Raw genomic sequence first — 23,115 nt, 5'->3', positions numbered from 1 at the left:
GTAAATGCAGCCTAAATACTGTTCTGAATTCAGAATATAGCGCTCAATTGTATCTCTCTTTGATCTGTTTGTAGTTCTATCACTTGTGCGGAGATACCAATGACTGTCTTGGTGTTTTCAGCATAGTGGCATGATCATATCTTTGAATGTTGCTGACAAATTTTTACATTGCTCATTAATCGCATAGCATAATCTTGTTTAGAAACATCTATTATATTCGTATCTTGCCCTTCTTTCAGGGACCTTGGAGTAGTGTCTTAGCATCACAGCAACCCTGCAAGATAGGCCTGGTTGAGAGAGAAGGCTTATTCTTCTTTTGGATACTTTCTTGCACCCTTATCCAGGTTGTACCTGCAGAGAAATTGGAAGAGATATAAACTTTTGCTCATTTCTCCTCCATTTGCTGTGGGGACAAGTGAATCTCCTAATTCTGGAGATCTTTCCTATGGAGAAGGGAATCCAGAAAGAGATCCATGATCCAAAGGTCCACTGTAAATTGTTCCCAGGGCAAAATCTTAGGGATGAAACTTCAACTCAAGAGGGTGTTTTGACTTCCTCAAGTCCAGAAAGGAAAGTTCATAACCAAGTAGGTATTTGTGAGTTTTCTACATCTGAACGTGGCACTGTCACATTTGATTTACATTAACTTGTGGGTGTTGTGTCCCAGTAGTCTGTTCCATAGAATAGGAACAAAAAAGTATCAAATCACTCAGTGCTGAATCCAGAATTTTGAGGGCCCTTGGGTAAAACATTCTCAACAGTCCCCATCTCTCAGTGCCCTTCTCTGCACAACTACAGCACATTGTGGGCTAATTTATCTATGAGAGCTGTTATGTTGTACTGGATACCAGCAGGTGTCTTGTTTGCATGGCAAGCAGCATGCCAAGTCATGTTAATCCTGTTGGCAGGGTTTATTTGAAGGTTAGAGACCTCAAAATGCCTGGTACAAAGTAACATTCTCCATGCCTGTCATATTCTGTGAACCAGGTGGGTGTGTCTTATCATTATCATTGCCTTATCATTATTGTCACTATTGGCTATTGCTTTTCCTTAACCTCTTTCACATTATTTCTTTCACTCATTTGCTTGACTGGCAGAGATTGAGGAAGCAAGTAGGCAGTGGCATCCACTGCTCCTCCTTCCCATGACCACTGTTGTTTGAGCTTGAGAGACAAGAGGACAAGCAGGTTGCAGCGGGGAAGAGCAGAAGCAAATTCAGGGGACCCTTCTCAATGGGCCACTGCTAACATGTGCTGCCTCAGCAGGTACCCTTGATGCTGGCCCTGATAAGATGCCTGGTGCTTTTGGTCCACCACATATTGGCAATATTATCATGAGTATTACATTTCTATCCCATCTTTTTTCCTCTTGTGAAGAACCCAAGGGAGCTTACATAGCTCCATTTTATCCTTGCAATAATACCACTGTGAGTTAGGTTGGGCTGAGAGTATGCAAGGGGCTCAAAGCCACTTAAAGAGCTTCATGACCAAATGGCGATTAGAACCTGGATCTCTGAGGTCCTTGGTCCAGCACCCAAACTACCATACCTGCTCTCAGAAGCAGGCTTGGAGATAATAGGTGACTTGGACTTCCCTTCCATCCATGATGAATTTGTCATGGTTAATTGCAGGCTATGTGATGGGTTGACCAAAAATCCAACATGTCCTCTGAAAAGGATTCAGTGTTCCTACCTATTATGGTATGGATTTTGCATGGATTTGAATAGTAGGTGGTGTGGTTTGAGTTGAATTCCTGAATAATGACCTCAAAATAAGTAAACATGATACTTTCTTTCATGATCAAAAAATAATGGAATGAAGTAACACAAGAAATAAATTGAAATAGTGCATTGATAAGCTGACTTGGTTTTCTAATTCTGTGCCATTCTAAAATGTTTCCTTCATGTGTAAGTTTGTTGAATCTGGCATTCAGTCACCTCACTTTCATTAAGGATTTTAAAAGGGTTTAAAGTGACACTGGATTTTAAGAGCTACAGTTCTGTCTGTCTGTCTGGCTATCTCTCTCTCTCTCTGGTAAATCATACCTCTGTCAGATCATAGTTTCTGTTCTGTCAGTTTGGCAGCTTGCATAGCCATTTGTGTAATTTACTTCCATACTTGGACAACATTCTTAACTTTGTTGGGAGAAATCCTAGCATTTGTAGTTCAGGTTAATGATTCATGCTTTCTCTTTTGAATCCATGTCTCATGTATTTGCGCGTAAGCTTGAGTGATGTATTCTTACACTTAATCTACTTCCTGATTTTCTTGACTTCACACTTGTCACACCTTTTTTTCTTGGTTCACTTTTTAGTGTGTGTCTTCTTGTCTCTCCTTGGCAACCCCCACTTGAATGAGTGCTCAGCTACAGTTCAGAAGCATTTCATATAGGGAGCCAATTGTACTGTAAAATGACTAGAACTTCAGAGTCTGGTCTTGTCTTCTCCAGTTGGATTTAGTACAGCTACATGTGAACGAATTCTCTAATTATGCCAGCAGCAGCTGCAGAATGAACACATGTCCTCCGCAGGCAGCAAACTTCTGATCAGGAAATGGGGAGGAGGGGTGCTTGCTTGTGGTAGATTTCTTTTTCATAAGTACTCTTGCAGCTGGTGCACAGGTGGCAATATAACTCCAAGAGCCCAGGAAGATCTTAGAAGTGCTTCTGATCCTTGGCCAAGTTTATGAGCTGCATCTATAAGTCTTAGCATGAAGATCTAAGCTCAGTTTGTAGACAGGTATATGCATTATATGAATATTGTCTAACATAAAAGCATTTTTAGCCAAGTAGGAGCTGGTAGCAATCCTGTTAAGAGATCCTTTAACATAGAATTCTATCTGTGCCATTTGATAGGAAACAGATCTTTTTCTGTAGAACAGATTGCTTTGTCAAGTTCATATCAAGTTAGGGCTGAAAACTGGTGGTAACCTCTCCATACTCTTGCTTAAAAATACATATGGTTAAATTTTTTGGATCATATTTATATTCTACCCTTTCATCAAGGAGGTCACTCCAATATAAGCTTCCCCAGTTCTATTCTGGAAACAACCCTGTGAAATTGGCTAGTTGAAAGAGAGTGACTGGTCCAAGGTTACCCAGTGAGTTTCATAGCTGAGTGGGGACTGAGGCTAGGCTGCCCCGATGTAAGTTGACCAGATTATACTAGCCCTTTTCATGTATGACATGCATAGAGGACATTTACCCATAAGACTGGGGCCATTGCTTTGGTCCATTCTTAACCCTGACATCATGTGGTCTAGCTACATGCCTGAAGAAGAACCCATAAATGTAAGCAGTGGTGGGCCACACCCTTCATATTTGTGAATGTCTTCTACATGGGTAATGTGTGAAGATGACTGTTACAGGGCATGCATATGATGGGTTACCATATGTAGCGACTGGATATCTTAAAGTATGTGATGGAAAATAACAGTGTGCCTTGCGGTAGCAAACACTTATAAGATAAACCTCCCAACATGTTAAACTTACAATCTGCTTCTATAACATTTTAATTAACTACATTCTGTTGCCAGAAAATATGTTTTCAGGCCCTGTTCTTTTCAAGAGTGTAATACACTATTTATGCTTACTGCTTTAAAGTGTTTATGAGATGCTTGGGTGCAATGGAGTGGCATAAATTGCAGCTATTGTTGTTTTAGCAAGTGCAAAGTGGAAGTATTTTGATGACAGTACCAAAAAGTAGTGAATGGACCTGTTGGCATATCATGGTGGTGAATTGTGGGTTAATTAACCACTTCCTTTTCTTATACTCTTGCTTCAATAACAGCAATAGCTTTTCTTTGTTCATATCCGCTGCTTCTGAATTGATTTTGTCTAGTTAAGCTGTCTGTTTATAGTGCTCAAATGTATCCTCTTTTTTAAAAAAATCCTTTTCTGTTTCTTTTGTCAATATGACTCAGTTTCTCTTGGGAGCAGATCCATTTCTTCCCCAAGGAAAAGTGAAAGGTGAAAGTTAGAGTAGTAGGGTAGTCCCATAGGGTCTACTAGCTTTAATTTGACCCTAATCATGCATGGTGATACATTTCTTAGTATCTTATGTTTTTGGAGAAGACAGTTGGGACTTCTGCTTTTCTTGATAGCATTCTGTTATTTCAGAACCATAAACTGTAAAAAAGTATGTATGTTTTCTGAATTATGCATCTTACCCTTTCAATCCTGAATTAGTAATCACAGTTCTGTTAGTTCAAAAATATTTTTTGTTTTTCCTAAAAGTTTCTGTCTTTACATTACTCATCCTTCCCAGACTTGCCTTTCATTTTTCATTGCAGTTCCACTTTTCTGTTATCTGAACTAATGTCTCCTACAATGTTTCCTTTAATGGTTCGTCTTCCCTTTTCTGGCATCCCTTAAAGTGTTGTTCTCCATTATCTTCTCTTTTTCCCAATCTTATGTGCTCTAATTTCTTTGAACTGCCAGCACTCATCTGATTCTGCATTCTTCTGGTTTGCAGCCAGCCTCTCCCTGATGATTCAGCCTCATCCCTTGCATTGTTACAGCAACTTTTTGGCTTCCCCTGCTATCCTTAATTGACTTCCTCCAAAAGTTAACCTGCTTCTAAGGCTTCTTTTTCTATCTTCATTAATAATTCCTTATTACACTGGTTAGTAATCTTTCTCTTAAATTATGATGCAGTGCTGTGTAGCTTTTTCTCTTGTTTTTCCCTTTTCCTCTTTAAACTTAGAGAAATTTAACATGTGCCACATAAGAATGTTGATAGAGAACTGTACAGAATTTCCGAATTTTAGTTTCTTCTTCCTGTAGGCAAGCGTTTCTTTGGTTATACTATCTCGCATGACATGAATCTGTTACCTAATCTGTGCTCTTTTCCCATCACTGTGGAAATCTGCACAACCATTTCCATCAAAATTCTCTTCCTCATCCTCTGATTTCCAGTGAAACAGGATTTAATGTCAATCTTGTTAATTTCATCCCTTTGTGTTTTTCTTCAAAAAGGTAGGTGTATGTGCACCAGCATTGTTAGGCATGTAGATGTCCCTTTGAAAGAAAACAAAATGAAATAAAGCAAAAGGCATTTACTTATGGAAGCTGACAAGGCTTACCCCAACTCTGTCAATTTCATCAGAGGAAATGAAAGGAAATGTTAGTAGGGTGGGTGGGCATGTGACACAGAAGTGATGGTAGTTATGGACTGTCAAGATAGTCACCAATCATATGATTACATTACAGAAACTCAGTGGGCAAACATTTCTCTGTGATACTTCATGCTCAAAAGGTTAATTGATTTTGAGTACCATATTAGTCGTTCTTTTGTGGACATACAGTTTGGGAACCACTGATGTAGAGGCAAGTCTTGGTACAACACTTGTTACAAATACTCTAGTCTCTTTGGATCAAAAGCAGTCCAATCTGGCACAAAACCTTGGCCACCAGAGGTTAAGAGTATTGCACTGATGTTGGGAAAACAAGTCAACTGTGTAGACTTTGGATATCCCGAGAGCTAACCTATTTACTCTGTCTGGTGGGAGTTCTACCTGATGGCCCTTTATCCCCTTCCAGCTCTACTATTCTATTAGTCTGTAATTCAAAAGGTTGAAGAGTCTAAGCCAACAGAATTTGGGACAGCAGAAGGCTTGGCTTTTTGATTTTCCTTATTCTCTGAGAGAAGCATAATGGCTTGTAATTGCCTTGTCCTCTCAGACTTCCATTAAAAGTAATGTTTTTCAGTTATTTTAAAAGTACTTTCCCTTCCTCTACAGAGACATCTCTCTTTTTGACCTATTTTACCGCATCAAAGTTGTTTCTGTGTGAGCTGTTTCTGCTTATGTCTGGGTACAACTTCCCTCTCGTTTTCACTGGGTCTTTGAAGCTGCCTTCCATTGTTGTCTGTCTTTTTGATCGTAGTCTTCTATACCATCTGCAAAGAATGCATTTCAGACCTGACCTATCTCTTCTTCATCTTGTCTCATGAATGTTAAACATCAGTTTTCTTAAACAACAGTTGTGGCTTTTTAATATATAGATACTAGATGACTACACTTCAGTGAAATGTTACTAAAACTCAATAGATTTTGCATATTCTAAGAACTAATCTATTTACTGTGCTTGTTGATGAAACTGACAGTTGGGATAAGCCTTGTCTATTTCCATGAGAGAATGTGCTGTGCCGTGGTTTGGTTTGGTTTGGTTTTCCTCCCAAGGGGCACCTATATGCCTACCACTGCTGGTATGCATATACATGTCTTTTTGAAGAAAAACACAAAGTGATGAAATTAACAAGATTGCCATAAAATCCTGTCAGTTTCACCAGAAATCAGAGGAAGAGAATGAAGCAATCACAAGCTGTTGTGTTTATCTCAGAGAACAAGAGAAATCAAAAAGCCAAGTGTTCTGCTGCCCCAACCTCTGTTTGGCTTAGACTCTTCTACCTTTTGAGTTATGTAGGCTCCCATCTGGCACAGTGAATAGGTTAGCTTTCTGGATATCCAAAGTCAATTTGTTTCACAACTTCAGTACAATACCCCTAACCCCCAGTGATCAAGGTTTTCTAACTCTAAGTGGCTGGAGTAGCTATGAGTTACTTATTTTGCGGAATTTGATTTGCTTATGCCTTGAAAGAGCTGTGCCTCCCTTCTGTGATAATTAAAAAAAGTAAACTATTATTTTTCAACTTCAACCTAGTGTGAAATTATTAATTTATTCTTGCTTTTAGTTTGCATTAATTATTAATTAACAGCTTAGAATTCCAAGCTCTATCATAGTTATTTCATTTATATTCTAGTTTTCTATCTGATTTACACTGAAAAGATATAGATTATTTAGCATGGGCTATTATCCTGAAGGCAAACTAAACAATCATATTTAGGGTGCACTCCTATGCATGTTTCGACAGGAAAATGTCCTGCAATTTCCAGCATACCCAGTCTGTCCTGTAAGATTTCCTTTTCTGTTTAAATGTGTACAGGCTTGTACCCTAATAGACCCAAGGAATCTCTAAAAAGGCATTCACTAATTATGGATCTATAACTAATTATTTATTAAGTGACTCACTGTATCTGGCAGGTGTTTTCCTCTGTCCTGCAGTCCTGTGTAAGGAATAGGTTTGGATTCATGGGTGAGCAGGAGGCATCACCTGGTTTTCACAGATTCTTTCTTGCTGCTGCTTCCCATGCCATGTTCCACACTATTGTGGAGAGTTCCTGTGGTGACTTTGGAGGGTTGTGTGGAGGTGACTTTAGTGGAGAGGAGGGAGAGGAGAACTCTCTTGGCTGAGCAAGGGTGTATTTGCCTCTGTTGTGACTCAAATAATAATCTGGTAAAGAAGTCCATACTTAATTTGGCTGACAACTGTTCAACTTTTTAATAAAACTTCACAATTTCTGAATTATGTTGAAAGAGATGTGTGTTGTCTGGTAAAATTAGAGCAACATTTTCTTTATTTTGACTTGACAGAACTTGTTCATGTAAATTAGAATGGCCAACAGTATAATGGCCAGATGTATGCCCTGTTGTTCTAATTGTGCCTGGCATCAGGTTATTTCATACCAAGCAGGTGTCCCTTTTAGTAGGAAGTGAAACTGCTTCTTGTGCCCTCTAGGGCTGTCTGCTAGAAGAACTGTGTCACTTGTGTACCACTGTGGCTGGCTAAGACTGCTTTTCTAGATGTTTTATATGGAAAGGCCTTAAAATCAGTGTAGGAAATACTTTCAGAAAGCTGTGGGGCCATTCTGAAAACACTATTCAGGATACTGTATCTCACCTTGCAAACAAGTGCCTGCCTAATTGGGAAATGTGGAAGACTTCCAGAGAGTTCATCTCCCATTTCACAGTGGGCAGTCTCCTTGCTTGTTAGGATTTCCAACCCATTGGGCTGGCTTCTGTTCAGTCTAGCTTTTCTGATTGATTAGGTGGCGATTATGAGATCATTAGAACTGTGCATCTAAACATCTTGATGGGGCAGAGTTTGAAGACATTGGGCACTGCCAATGTCAACAATAGCAGATGTCCTGTGCTTTGGTATGCTGAAATTAGAATGTGGAGTTCCCTATAAATATAAGTGATCTGTGAATGAACTGAGAGAGAGAACAGGGGTGTATTGGTGAAAATGGCCAATGATTTCTGGTATAGAGCTTGGCTTATACACTTAGTAATTGAAATGTGAATCATCTATGTTTGTAGCAATCCTGGGTACTCCTGATTATGTCAATAAACTTGAACTCCATGTCTGATTTGAAATAGAGTTTTTTAGGTTCACCTGACTGTGCTACCACTCTGCATATGAAGGTAAATTGTCTTGCTGAAAGGACTATTTCAAAATAAAAAGCATCTCTTTCCTATTTAGTCATTAATAAAGCCCTAACAGAGGATTTCTGGCAGAGAAGGAAAGTGAATTGTTGGAACTAGTAGCTTCATTCTCCCCATGTAAATTTGCTGAGGGATTATATATGATCAGAGCAAAGCTTCCAGTTCTACTCCTTCAGTTGAAGATCCAGTCAGAAGCTGATCCCACAACCCATTGCTCTGAGGAAACACTTGTGGACCATTACAGTGGGAATGGCTGGTGAACAAAGAGTAGAGCTGTAGCCAGTGTGTTCCAGTGGCCAGGGGACTGGAGGTGGGACACAATGACACTGGACAGGAGGGAATATGCAAAGCAGAGTGTGTAGTTTGAGCTGAAGAGTATGATGTTGGCCTAGCATTCACAGAGGTGTAAGCCTGTGTCTAGGCTATAGTACTACTTGAACTCTTATGCACTGAATGTTCTTCCAAGCCAAAAAACAGCAACAACAGCAACCTTGCACACAGAAAACTAGATGTCAGGAAGAAGCGTTCTAGTTTTCTACATTCAAGTTAATGTACATAGAGATAGATAGTGTTGGGAATGAAACAGTCAGTTATTCTTGGTGTGCTTTCCAGGGCCAGCATGGTACTGACTCTTTGGATGAGGATGGAGAGGGCTGGGAAAGAGGTCTGTTGACACAGAGATGGCAGAGGAGGGAGGGCTTATCTCATGGCTGTCATCTCCACGTGTTCAGGCATACCTTGGGAACCATCAGGGTTGGTAAGGACAGTGAGGGGACATGGGAGAGGAGCAAGAGGGGCCTGGTCCAATCTCTGATCCCATGACATGGCCTTGGGAGAGAAGGCTAGCCAGTTAGAAGGCCTGTATAGACATAGGAGACCAGCTGTTCTCCAGAGAGGCACACCCAGAGGGGGGCATCCTAGGGTTATTGAAAAGGTTCTTGGAAATAGTTTCTAGTTTGGGTTCAACAAACTGTTCTGTGCATGCTCAGAGACTCTTCCTCTGTCGGCTATCCTTGGGAAATAAAGTACTTTTTGCCAAGGAACTGCGTGTTACATGCCTCTCTGGGTAAGTATTACAGCCTCCATTTTCTGTTGTGAAAGAAGACAGGTCTTTACTTGCCTACCCTAGAGTAGGGTGTGTGGCTTGACTTGTATGCCCACCAACTCTCCGTCAGCAGAAGGCCATTGTCTACACAGACATTCTTGTCAGTTTCTGCTCTGCGGTGCCTTATCAGTTTATTTTTAAAAATTGAAATACTGCTATTTGCTTGAGTGTTTCTGCACACACAGTCTCTTAAGCAAAATCTGAAATGACTGTGGAGTTGGAGGGAAGTAGCATGGGGAAAGGAAATGTAACTATTTATTAAGTTGGTTTTGAGCTACGTGATCATAGGCATGGAAGAAAATGAGGTGCCCTTTTACTTTTATATTACATACATTTAGTTCATGTTGGGTGTGTGTATATCCTCAGGAAGACATAGCCAGCAGTAGAGGACAGTGGCAGGTTCTGTTGCACCTCTGCTTCCCTTTCCTTAGTTGAATTTGCAGTGGTTCCCTATTCCATCCACCTTGTGGTGGCAAAAAATTCTCATTTTTAACATATTATGCCTGTTAGTAATGACCCAAGATATACTGGGAATGTGTTTGTGTGTGGTGTGTGTCTGTGTGACAGAGAGAGAGAGAGAGTGAGCGCGCATTCTTAAACCTGTAAGCCTCTATGGAAGAAAAAGGTGGATATGGGATGAGAAATGTGCTTCACATTGAACACTTCTTGTTTACAGCTTGGGAAACAATAATTTACAGGCTGTTTGAACTGTACTTCTAAATAGACCATCCTGATATATAATAACCTGATTCAAGTGCATTATAATTGCATTTTTGATTTTCAAAACATATACCAACAGCAAGATAGGGACTCTATGCACACTTTACATCAGTCTCTGCCTTCAATTAACCCATTGATCTTGTTCTACATTAGAGACGGAAGTAGATTTCAGAAGTTGTTCAAGAATAACTGATAACTGCAAAGGAACTCTAGAAACGTGCATGTGGCTCAACAGTTGTTGTTGGGCCCCATTTTCTTTCCATAATAGCTAGAATTTATTTCACTAGCAGATCAAATGAATTAAAGCATTCATCTGGGAGAATTTCACATGTTGTATTGCCTGGAGGGTTGGAAAAATCTCAGGGACCTAAAACTTGATGTTGCCTATGAATCTGAAATGCAATACTTAACAGGGAACTGAGACTGGAAAAGCTTGTCATCTACTTGATCAAAAAGTAAACTTTATGCACCCTGTTGGGAAATCTTATGCTTAAAAAGAATGCCAAAGTGCAAGAGCTTCAAAGAAAATAAAGACGAAACAAAAGCACTTTCTTGAATGGTATGCAGAACTGGTACTATTTCATGGTTCTCCTTATTTCCAAGACATTTTCACACTGCATCTACATGAACCAGCTTCAGGGTTTTCCAGATGTAGGCAGTGAACCTGGAATTCATTGCAACTCATGCACTAACTTTTAAAAACATGATTATAAAACCATTAGACTAGGTTGGGGTGGGGAACATCAAAAAGTCGCTTGCTTTAATAAAAAGCATAGTCCAAAAATAAGACACCCATTGTTTTCTTATTTCAGACGGGTGTGAAAGAACATTGGCACACAAATTTCAGGACAGTGCAGAGCCAGGAAAATATTTTTACATTAAAGAAGTAGGAGTTGTCTCTTTGACAAATTTCTGATAACCCAGAGGGACATTAGGGGATCACTAAACTCTGAAGCAAATCTGTCTCTGTACGTCCATTTTCTTGCCTTTAAACAGAAGTATTTTTCTTAGTAGAGGAATAAGCTGTTTTGTCCATTTTCTGCCTCAGGCAATCTGACCAATGCATATTTTTTGTAGAACTGGTATACTACTGATAGTTTCAGCAGCAAGCTATGTGCCTTCAAATGGGTTTTGAGTCTGATGTGATCTTATGTATGTGATCATATAGTGGATATTTTAATTTCCTGCATTTCATTTTTTTCTAAATGGAGCAAACAGATCCTTGCTTGTGATGGTGAGGCATATAAATGCAATAAATAGATAGACAGTTGCTTAGATTGTACATGTGTCACTATCTTTTACACATATAAGTTCCATATATTATCCAAAAGAGTATGTGTGCGTAAATTTTCAGTTTATCAGCCTAGTTTCTAAAAAAGAATTTCTTCTGATCTTTTGAACATTTGTGAGAACAGAAACTTAGACATATTATATAACCCAGGGATGGGGACTGTGTGGACCTCCAGATGTTGAACCACTGTTCCCATGATGCCTTACCACTGCCTATACTAGGTAGACTGATAGGAGTTGCAGTCCAACAGGACCACCCTCTTATCTCTATATGGTTAAATTTTAAACTAGACACTTCACTTTTATTTCACTTTCACTTTTGAGTAAGGCTATTAGTGTTAGGACTAGACACCGGGAAGAATTGTCAGAGCTGTACCTGGGGAAGCTGTGGGCTTTCCCTTGCTAGAGTCATTCAAAACGCTTCTGGACAGTCATCTGAGTGGGATGGCATAACTTAGTGTCTTGCAGTGGCAGGGGGTTGGATCTGATGGCCTTCTGCCCTCTTCCAACGCTGCTATGATTCTATGTTGTAACATTTCCTGCTAGGGGATTTGCTGTAGCCTCTTGATTATTTTAGCTGCTTTCTTCTGATTTCCCCCCCAACTTTACAATAGCTCTTTCTTTAGGGGCAAGTGCTGTCACATTATAGATTTGTGTAACAGCAGTATGATATTGGTAATTTTAATTCTTTCCAATTATGTTTATTGAGGAGTTTATATTTTTCATAGCAGCCATGCACTACACTGACATTTTCATTGAGCTGCCCAACACAAACCTAAGATCTATTTTCCTGGTCATTCACCAATATATATTGGAAGTTGGGATTTTTTTGTCTGAGTGTGCATTACTTTACAGTTGCTTGCACTGAACTGCATTGCATTTTGATGCCCATTGTACCAGCTTAGAGAGATCATTGAAACAGAAACAGAGCGAGTCAGAAGGGACCTCCTGGGCCATCTAGTCTGACCCCCGGCTTTAGATGGCTCAGCTCACGACACGTCTACCATGTGCATGTCTAGTCTTAAACATCCTCACCAATGGGGCATCAGTGACCTTTCGTGGAAGCCCATTCCATACCCTTGGGGTCTAACTGTCAGGAAGTACTTCCTGGCATCCAAATTGAACCTTGGTTCCCTGAGCTTTGCTCCGTTGGAGCATGTCTTGCCCTCCTCTGCAGGGGAGAACAGGCCTCTACCCACCTCTGTGTGACACCCCCTCACATACCTGTATGTCACCAACAGATCCCCTTGGAATCTCCTCGAGGATGAAAAGACCCAGTTCCCTCAGTCTTGTCTCTGCAATCTGGCCACCATCCTTGTGGCCTTATGCTGCGCTAACTCTATATCCTTCCTGTAATGAGGGGCCCAGAACTGAACACAATACTCCAGTTGTGGGCACACCAGAGTCGTATAGAGTGGTAGTAATATCTCTCTCAATCTAGAAGCCACGCTTCTAGCTATGCAACCAAGGGTAGCATTTGCCCTCTTGACCACCGCATCACACTGCTGACTCATGTTTACCCTGTAGTCAACCAGTACCCCAAGATCCTTTGCACAAGTGCTGCTCTCCAGCCACTTGTCCCCTAACCTGTACTTTGACACCCATTCCTATGCCCCAAGTGCAAGACCTTGCACTTATCCACATTGAATGCCATCCTGTTAGAATCTGATCTGTCAGGACATTGTCCAGGGTCTCAAGTTGATCTGGAGGATGATAACATATCCCCACTGTCAGGTCCTTGTCCCTGTCAAAAGCCCTTAGTTTCACCCAAACTGCTCTTAATTTCATCCCATCTGCGCTGCATTCTATCTCACTGCATCCTTTCCCTTCCCTGACATATAAAGCTACGCCCCTGCCCATCTTTCCCTTCCTGTCCTTTCTAAACAGGTGATACCCCTCTATGTTTACATTTCAGTCTTGCCTTTCATCCCACCAAGTTTCTGTGATCCCCACCAGGTCACACCTTCCTATTCCCAGGAGAGCTTCAAACGCTTCCTGCTTATTACCCATGCTCCTAGCATTGGTGTACATGCACCTCAACTCCTTACCATAGCCTCCTTTCTTTGGGATCCCCAGCCTCAACCTTCCTCCCATCTTCCCTGATACAGGCCCCCTCTAACACTCTGGTCCCAGAGCCTTGATCCCCTCCCCTCACTTGTCCAATCAGGACAAGTTCCTGAGGGGCCTGAACCCCCCCCCCCCCCCTGGCTCAGTTTAAAGCCTTCCGGACAAAGCTCACTAGAGCATTTCCGAAGGACCTTTTCCCCATTCTTATGAGGTGCAACCCATCCCTTTCCAGAAGTCCATTGGCAAGAAACCGGGTGCCGTGGTCCTTCTGACACCACACCCTAAGCCTGTTGTTCAACTTGGTGACCCTCCTTTCCCTGCCTGGCCCAAATCCCTGGACTGGTAAGATAGAGGAAAAGGGCACTTGGGCCTTTAGGATCCTTCGGATCCTTTTGGAACACCCCACAATTTTTTTTTGTCCTAACTACCTTAAAATTTTTGGTGTAATAAGCAAACCTGGCCACCTCACAGCTCATTTGCAATTCCAGATTGTTCATGAATATGTTGAAGAGCATTCCCTAAACACCCAATGGGACTCAGCTCTGTTTACATCCCTTTGTTAAGAGACTATACCATTTGTTCCTACTATCTGCTTTCTGTTCTTTAATCAGATGATGATCTTTCTAGCCAAGTCAGCATTTTGAGATTGAGATAATGCAAAATACATTGTATGACTTAACAGCAGTAGCATTTTCAGCAGTTGCCTGGTGAATTCTTATTTAACTCTTTGCAATATGTAATATTATTCAAATCCTGCTTCATAGATTTGCCTACAGGTAGTTGTGGTGAGGTTACACTAAAGCAAGGCATGTATGATACCAAAATATGAATAATTGTTATGGCTAAAGTATACGGAGGTGACATCAGGCTTGAGAAGCTGAAATAGCTAAATACATAAAAGCACAAAAGAATTTGTATCTAGTTTAATTTTATTAACATAGGTTCAAGACCATTAAACCTAGATGCCTGAAACCTGGCATGCATACTGCAGGTTGTTTTGTTTTTTAAAATGCATTAATTAGTTAATCTTAATTTAAATGTATCCATGTTATTTGAAGCCTTCCAACATTTTGGCCATGGGAGCAGACTTCCCCAACCAGCGCATGGCATTGCAGTCCATATAGCTTGAACCAGAGGAGAGTAGTAGACCAAGAAACATAATTATATGTCTGTTCCTCTGCTCCTGAGGATCAGCCATTCTTTAGGGAATGGAGTGAACAGATCTCTCAGTAAAAGAGCTGTAGAGGTACACCTGACAGGGGTTGTTGCCTAAAGTTGCCAGTGGGATGACCTCACTCAGATGGGGCAGGCATGATGCATTCAGCTCTCTGAGGGCTGTATAGATTTTCTTGAAGGCTTTGTTGAACCAAACTAAGGGCTGTTTAGTAGATGAGGGAAAGTCACATGCCTGCTTTCTCTTGCCTCATATGGGGCAGTCCTCTTATAAGAGAAGTGAGAAGACCTCTCTCTTAGGGGTCTGTGGGGTACACTACAGCAGGGGCTGTATCTAGTATTGCCAGTGATCATTCATACAAGGCAGGCACAATGGATTGAACTCTGATTCTGGCATTTCTGATTGTAGTGTCTTGACAGTCATCTCAATGAGATGGTGTAACTTAGTGTCCTGCAACAGCAGGGGTTGGAGCTGATGGCCTTCTGGCCCCTTCCAACTCTACTATTCTATGATTCTATGACAGTTGCATAAATTTGCTTCTAACCGTCACTATCAGCATAGGGCCTGTTCCCACTCATGCAAAACTGGATCTGTTTGCTTGTAAATAAACAGTCCTATTCAAACACTGAAAAACACTGCAGCCAAAATAGTTAAGCAGTAGGGCCCGAAGTCAAGTGGTATACTCCCAAGGATATTTGGTATAAATGGCAAACAGATGAGGGATCTTGACTCTAAGATGGGAAGTGAGAGCTCAGCCACACCTCTGGGAAAAATTATGGTTATCATTTTTCAGTTACCATGTGAATTAAAAGTAAAGCAGAAGATGGTGAGTCATCTATATCTTTCCTGCTCTGTACAGATTTCACAGGTACGAGAACATGAAAAGACAGTGAAATATGATTCATATTAAAGTTCCTATTATTAAGATGTGTTATATAGACAGGCATTCTAGGAACAGGAATTAGGCTCTCAGGCAGTTGTTGAAGCAGTGAGAAAAGAAATGAAAATAAGAGACACTCTAGATATTGCTTTCTGATAGGAATTCTGGAAGGTTGGAACTTGATCAGCCTGTCTAATGAAAACATGATTGCACCCATGGCAGCCATTTTGTGTGAAGACCATCATGTTGTTTTGGATCATTCCGTACATTGTGAGTTATTCTAAAGGAATTCCTGATGTATATTCAAAAGTCCCTCTCACTGACATCAATGTATGTGTGGGTGTGTTTCTCTTCAACAGTAGTGTTTTCACAGTCACTGAATTCCATGCTTACCATTTGTTGACCTTCAATAATATAGTAACTTCTTCTTAAATTCTTAATTGGGAACAACTGTGTCTCATTTAAACGTTAGAGTAAATTAAACCATTTAACATAACCAACTCTGTTGGCTCTTCTGCTGCGACCATGAAAAAGTGATAAGGGCTATACTATATGAGGCTGGAATCATGATACCAAGGGTAGTAGATTGCAGTAGATGCAGAGGCAAGAACTGTGGAACATGGGGAAGGTGGATTGCTTTAAATCAAGGTGATTTAAATAAGCAAGAAAATGATTGATTTTTTCCCAGTTGAAAAATGGTTGAAAAGTTTCCACTTGAAACTCTTGCATACATTTCCTGAGCAATAGTGTTAATCGAACCACTAAAGCTAACTAGAGGTTGCAATCACGTGTCATGACAAACAACTCTGGGTGGTTACTACAGGTCACAGCTTTTTACCTCAGTGTGTCTGAGAAAAGATCAGGCTCATGGTGGCAACTCTCCTCTCTCTCACCATTTTCTTCCCTCTCAGTCTTTCAGCACTATCCCAGGAGACACTACGGGAAAGAATGAGGCACTTCTCTTTGACAGTTGAAATCTCCCACCTCTATTCAAGTTCAAGGAGCGTCTGTTGTACAAACAGGGCTCATGCCCTGAAGTGCAGCAGAGAGGATAAAGAAATGATTGGGAACCCAGAGGGGATTGCTGGAGCGGGGCTGGGGGGCGGGGATCAGCTGGGCAGTGCTGTGGAAAGGGGCAGTGCCGCTCAGCTGATTTCCCTTCTGCTTCCCTATGCATGGTAGAGAGAAGCCCCTTGCACAAGCAGCAGAGAGAAGTCCTTCATGCACATGGCATTGGCAGGGGCAAGAACCAGCTTGGTAGCAATGCCCGTTTGGGGTTGTGCTGCTCAGCTGTATCCCCTACCACCCCACTCCATGAGCAGCAGAAGAATGCCCCTTGCATGAACAGGATGGTGCTTGATGGATGGCAGTGCTGTTCAGCTGCTTCTCACACTTATCCTCCCTTTTCATTCCCACTTGTGAGAGAGGTGTCCCAATCTGGGACCCACCTGACAAATGCGCTGGATTGGGAATGCCTCTCCAAAAATCAGGAGTAAGAATGGGGGTGGCAGCAGGGAAATCAACTAAAATGTTCTACCTTTTCCCCAGCATCAACCATTTAATCACCTACTCTTGTTTCGGAGAAGATCTGTATGGTAGGAGGCAGACAGATTGGGGAGAGACACTTGCACAAGATGTTGTCACTGGCACTCTCTGGCCAGTCGTTGGCTAGTCACTGGCCTTGCTACCAACATGAGTTGTGTTTTCTGGGTTTGAATGACACAACAAGCCATTATGGTACTAAGAAACCATAGAACAGGCTGTTGTTTCTGTTCCTGGCTTTTATAAACCAAACATACTCTGCTGAAATGCCACAATAGGGTTTGAGTGACATGACAGGCCAGCAGTAGTAAAAAGCCCGCACCATGGCTTGTCCTGTCATGCAAACCTGCCCAGAGTGTTATTTACACTGTTTCATTCATACTAGCAGTTTTTATTTCTTTGTCTCACTGCATAGGTTTTGTATGCTTTCTTTTTTTCGTATAGACACGGCATGTTTAAAAAATTGTCATGAAGAATCTCTTTTATGACTAATGCTCATGATAATTGACGTTAACAGCACCATCATATATGCATATATGTTCCATTGTGTTCACTGGGGCTTACTTAGAAGCAAGTGATTTTGTAAGTTCATTTTTTTTAATCGATCCTCCTATCTTCTGTCTTACCTAACTCCCTTGGCCCAACTCCACCACAACATAAGCATGGAACAATAATTGTATTCAGCTTTTGCTGAGAAAGCACAAATTTGCATTAAAACAAAGTATGTTCCCTGAACATGCCTTGTTTTAAAGTGAAAATGTGGCTTTTTAAAATGTCACTGCCATTGTGTTGCTAATTTTGGTGGCAATCTTGCAGTAACAACTTTGGGACAGCCATGTTGCAAAGGAGGTTGGAGAGGCATCTGTGGACTGCATGCTGCCCACTCCTGTTCTAGAATATGGAACAATGTGAAATAGAACTTGTATTCATCAGATCTGCTTAAAATTTGAAGGAAATTATACACCAGTGTTTCATTTATAGCATTTTTTCCCAAAATGTATTTACAGAGGTGGCCATAAATCTGTCAACAATATGTGAACATTTTAACTGTATTTTCCTTGTTCAAGCATTCTTTCTGAGCACAAGAGGGCTTAAACTGGGTTGCAGGATAACTCTCTTCAGACTTTGCTGATTCAATACGGTAAAGTCTGAACTCAGGAGGGCAGGGTTAGCAGCTCAGAGATGTGGAGAGGGCAGGCTCAGTGTGTATGGCTCTGTCCTTCTCCCCTCTTTAAGCTGTCAGGTTTCAGCTGAATACCAGAAAAGCACTATAGCCATGTACCTTTCCCTGATTTCTGGCTGCTCTATGTAAATATGGAAACACAGTGTCAGGGCTGGCCCCTAGACAACAGCTTAGCAACATGCTTAACTTTTAAACTAATGTGGTATGTGGGTGTGTGGTTTGCTATAATCAGAGCGTACAAGTACAAATATAGTATACTTTTTCTATCCAATATTTGTTCTCTTTGACAATATAGCTTGTGGGTTCACATATGAAGAATAGTAAGTGCCAACCATTACTTGCTATGTCTTCTGTCTGTGCAGGAGCAAATGTAAGTATGTATTCTGTACACAACATACACAGCTGTGTGGTTCATGCAACCTGTAATTAGCCTAGAGATGCGGAAAACAAATTTCAATTTTCTGTCTTAAAAACTCACGACTTGAAAAATAACTTGTCAAAACTGAGATTTTTCAGAAACTAGTATATTCAAAAGAATACTAATGCTTGTACTCAAGTTTTTTCTAGTAATAATAGGCAAGAATACTGTCAGTTTATGTGATTAGCAAATTACAGTATATCTTAATTTGGACTCTTACTTTTTTCCTTGCAGTTCCCAGAGTGTGGGTTTTTTGGCATGTATGACAAAATTCTCTTGTTTCGCCATGACCTGAACTCAGAAAATATTTTACAGCTGATTACTTCAGCTGAAGAAATACGTGAAGGTGACCTTGTTGAGGTTGTTCTGTCAGGTAAGGATACTATATTTGCAGTGAAATACTTTTTTGAACATACATTGTGACTGATACATGAAACCATAATGAAGAATTGCTATTGCCATAAAGAAATTTGAAACTGGTAAGCCTCTATATAAATATTTATTATATGTTACTTGGCACAAAGTTGATGAAATGTCATCTTACTCAACTACTCTCTAGAAGTGGAATTAGAGGAATACCTGAATTCTTAAGTAATAAATTGTATCACCTTAATTTACTTTACTTATAGAATTAGTAAGTAATCTTGTTTTTCACGTGGCCCATATTCAAAAGCAACTGTGCCAAAGTCTTTACATAAGATTATTTTAACAATGCATGTGTGCTGTAGCATTTGAACATAGTTGTTAGAGTTTCAGTACAGACCAGTCTTCCTGATGATGGTATCAGTATTTTAAAGGAAATTGTTTCAGCCAGTATTGAAGATTAGTGCAGAAACTTAGTTCATTTTCACCACTTTTTATTTTTAAGCATTGGCTACAGTTGAAGACTTCCAGATTCGTCCCCACATGCTTTATGTGCATTCTTACAAGGCCCCCACTTTTTGTGACTATTGTGGAGAGATGCTTTGGGGCTTGGTACGGCAGGGGTTGAAATGTGAAGGTAAGCTGATCAGTAATGGTGAATCTTACGCACGATGTTGCTATGCTAAAGTGTCTGGAAGCCAGTATAGAAGGCCTTGTAGAAATATGCACACACACCCTTTGACTTTTGCAAAATTTGCTGTGTTACACTCTGAAATAGATTTAATTGGCATTGTTACAACTAATGTATACAAGCTATACAACATTGTGACTGTACAAAATATTTTTTATTGTGGCACAAAATAAACTGGCACTTGTTGGTTGTATAAGTATTGACTCCTTTTCATATGGTGTGCCTAGATAAGCTTTGGTGCAACCTGCTGCTTCCAGAAGGCAACATAACTAATTGAATGGAGTCCACCTGTTTATTTACTTATTTATTAGATTTGTATCCTGCTTTTCCCTTAAACTCAGAGTAGCTTACACTATTGTCCTCCTCATGCTCTCAATCTTATCCCCATAACAACAACCCTGTGAGGTAGGTTGGACTGAGAGTCTGTGGCTGGCCCAGAATCACTCATGGCGGAACAGGGACTAGAACCCAGATTGCTTGAGTCCCTATCCTGCACTCTTAACCACTATACTACACTGGCTGTACACCTGTTGGCAATTCCAGTGTCACATGATTTCTGCTTCCAGAAGGCCCCAGAGTTCGGTGGCAAAAATATCTATGCAAACAGCATTATGAAGACCAAGGAGTAAGCAAAACAGCTCCAGGATAAAGTTTTACAAGAGCACCAATCAGGCTTGGGTCATAGGAAAAACAATCTAAACCAGTAATGGCGAACCTTTTAGAGACTGAGTGCCCATATTGCAACTCAGAACTCACTTATCGCAAACTGCCAACACTGCAATAAAACCTGAACGTGCTGACCACCAGCACAAGGGGGCATTGTTTCACTGACCACCAGCTTTTGACCGGCCCTGAAAAAGGCATCTGAGTGTATTTCCTACCTTTCCTACCTTCTGCTAAAATCACAGTCCAAGCAAATCCCTGGCAGCTTACTGACCGGCCATGCAAAAGCTCCAAGCTCTTAGAGTCTCAGCTAATGAGTGACATTGTTGCCTGGCACCCTTAATCTTTCCGAATATGCTCATGGCTTCTCCAGATCATGTGGCTGACAGAGAGGGCTCTGCGTGCCCCTTAGGGCACGCATTCCATAGGCTCACCATCACTGACCTAGATTATGAAAATCCCCTGGAACATGGTTATATTCATTATTATAAAATTGGAAAATTAACAGTAGCCCCTCCCCCAAATCCCACCATTTTCAATCCCACCAGACATAATGGGAGTTTGTTTTAATACAAATAGCCCAATCCTAAGGCTTGGGAGCTATCCTAGAAGGTTTAGGCATGGGTCCTCAAACTACGGCCCGCGGGATGGATCCGACCCGCCATGGCCATCCATCTGGCCCACGCCACTGTTCACCGCCTGCGCGCGCGCTTGCTGCGTGGGCAGGGAGGTGGTGGCTTGCTCTCTCAGAGATGGTCTCCAAGCGAGCAAGCCGCTGCTGCCTGCCTCCCGTATGTGCACGCTCAGAGATGGTCCCCGAGCGAGGAATCCGCCACCGCCGCCTGGCTCCTGTACTCGCGCGCTCGCCACTGCCTTGCTGCACGGGCGGGGAGGTGGGGGCTTGCTCACCTTTGGTTTTGGACTCATTGGGAGATCTCCCAGCAAGTCCAAAACCATCTCCAAGTGAGCAAGCTGCCGTCGCCTGCCTCCCCCACGCACGCACACATGCTCGCCGCTGCCTGGCAGCGTGGGCTGGAGGCTGTGGCTTGCTCACTTGGAGATGGTTTGGGACTTGTTGGGAGATCTCTGAGCCACCGCCACATGTGCCCGATGCCGCCTTGGCACCTCACGGGCCTGCGCCCCCAGGCACCCCCACCTCACTGGCCCGCGACAGTAACTGCAGCCTTTCAACTGGCCCCCGTTCAAAAAGTTTGAGGACCCTTTGTTCAGGGGTGTGCAAAGTGCAAATACTAATATACCTATTAGTATTAACATGATACCAGTGCTTCAGGCAGACCTGCCGATGCAAATATTTTGGGATGACATGTTAAATAGAAGATTTCCTTTGTTTGCCCAAGCATATTATAGCTGATGGAGAAAGTTCCATATGGTTGATCCCTTTCCATGTAGTATTTGTTCTGTGGGCTGCAGGATCTTTCCCATTTGTCCTGTCAATAACCTGTTTTTCAGGCATTAGTAACCTCACAAGTATTGCCCACTGGCTTCAGCTCAACTCCTAGAGTTTTAGCAAAGCCAGTAGTACGATGTTTAGATAGTCTGCCAGGGAAAGGAGAGCTAAGGAAGATCAGCAGCAACATGAATTGCATAACAAGTCCTGTTTTCGGGCTTTAGTCAGGGTGCAGCAGGGTCAGAAAAGCAAGCATTGAGGCCAAAAAATGTCCATGTATTTAGAATTCTTCTGTTAATTACGATGGCCCCTACAGTCTTCTAGGTGGTGATTAAAAATTAAATTATTTGGGTCAGCTTTGCCATATTAGTCTAAGTGTTCACTTTTTATTTCCTTATGCAGTATGAGTAAGTTTACAAGTTGTTTACCTTTTTCCCCTCCCTATTTTGAACACTAATTTCATTAGGGTGTGGATTAAACTACCACAAGCGATGTGCCTTCAAGATCCCAAACAACTGCAGTGGAGTGAGGAAGAGGCGTTTATCTAATGTATCTCTGCCAGGAGCTTCACTTTCAGTCCCACGATCAGTACAAACTGAATATGCAGCCACAGCCACAACCACAGAAGAGGTATTTCATCCCCCCTTGAAGGAAAAAAAATGTTAACTCGGATTAGATAAACTGCCACCATCAATGCACAACACCTGAATTCCTGCTTTCCATGAATAAATGGAGTTCTTTATTTATATTTAGTCTTAATCTGAGTTGGCGTTCACCTGCTCAAACAGTCTTATAGGCAGCTTTCATTCCCAGAATATAGTTCTGAACATTTGTTTATTTCTAAAGCTTTCCTATAAAAATATCAAAAGGTGTTATTTAAAAATAGTAAGCACAAAAACCGTTTAAATCTATGAAGTAATAAGGGTGCCTTTGGGCATCTGCAGTGATGTCTTTTCTGAAGGAAAACTCTAGTAAGCTCTATACTTAACATGATGGGGCAGAAACCCTTTCTGACACCATAGCTGCTGCTGATCATTTTTTGTATTTGATGCAAGGCCTCTTCTGGTATAATCACTGGGTAAAAGCCAGTGTTACAGAAGTAGAAGGCAAGCTCATACAGTAGGTCTTTCCCTTTTCCTTCTTCCCACTGTAGCCCCTCATGTCTCTCACTGGCTTCTCCAGAGGGTCAGAAGCTATAGAACATTGTGAGATAAGACAGGACTGCAGTAGGAGAGAGAATATTGCCAAAATATTGGGAACTTTTTAATGTGGTGTCAGACAGCCTCACTCAATTTCAGATGATTGCCTGCATTCCACAACAGTATAGA

The 23,115-nt window shown here is 41.4% G+C and overlaps 1 protein-coding gene across 6 annotated transcripts in view; it reads left to right on the top strand.

The window, feature by feature from the left end:
- PRKD3 (protein kinase D3) overlaps window positions 1-23,115 on the top strand; it is a 58,255-nt gene that overhangs the window by 7,730 nt on the left and 27,410 nt on the right. For 5 of the 6 annotated variants that reach the window (XM_044416919.1, XM_044456387.1, XM_044417165.1 and 2 more), the window contains 3 exons: window positions 18,897-19,035; window positions 19,531-19,662; window positions 22,254-22,417. In XM_044416919.1, coding sequence (XP_044272854.1) covers window positions 18,897-19,035; window positions 19,531-19,662; window positions 22,254-22,417 — 435 coding nt within the window. Of the gene's footprint in view, window positions 1-415; window positions 1,266-18,896; window positions 19,036-19,530; window positions 19,663-22,253; window positions 22,418-23,115 lie in introns of those variants that run through there. The other variant, XM_044417250.1, reaches the window with a different exon arrangement.

Source organism: Varanus komodoensis, unplaced genomic scaffold, assembly GCF_004798865.1.
Source record: "Varanus komodoensis strain SLA01 unplaced genomic scaffold, ASM479886v1 scaffold1, whole genome shotgun sequence".
Classification (NCBI taxonomy): domain Eukaryota; kingdom Metazoa; phylum Chordata; class Lepidosauria; order Squamata; family Varanidae; genus Varanus; species Varanus komodoensis.
This window is presented reverse-complemented; position numbering and strand designations above follow the sequence as displayed.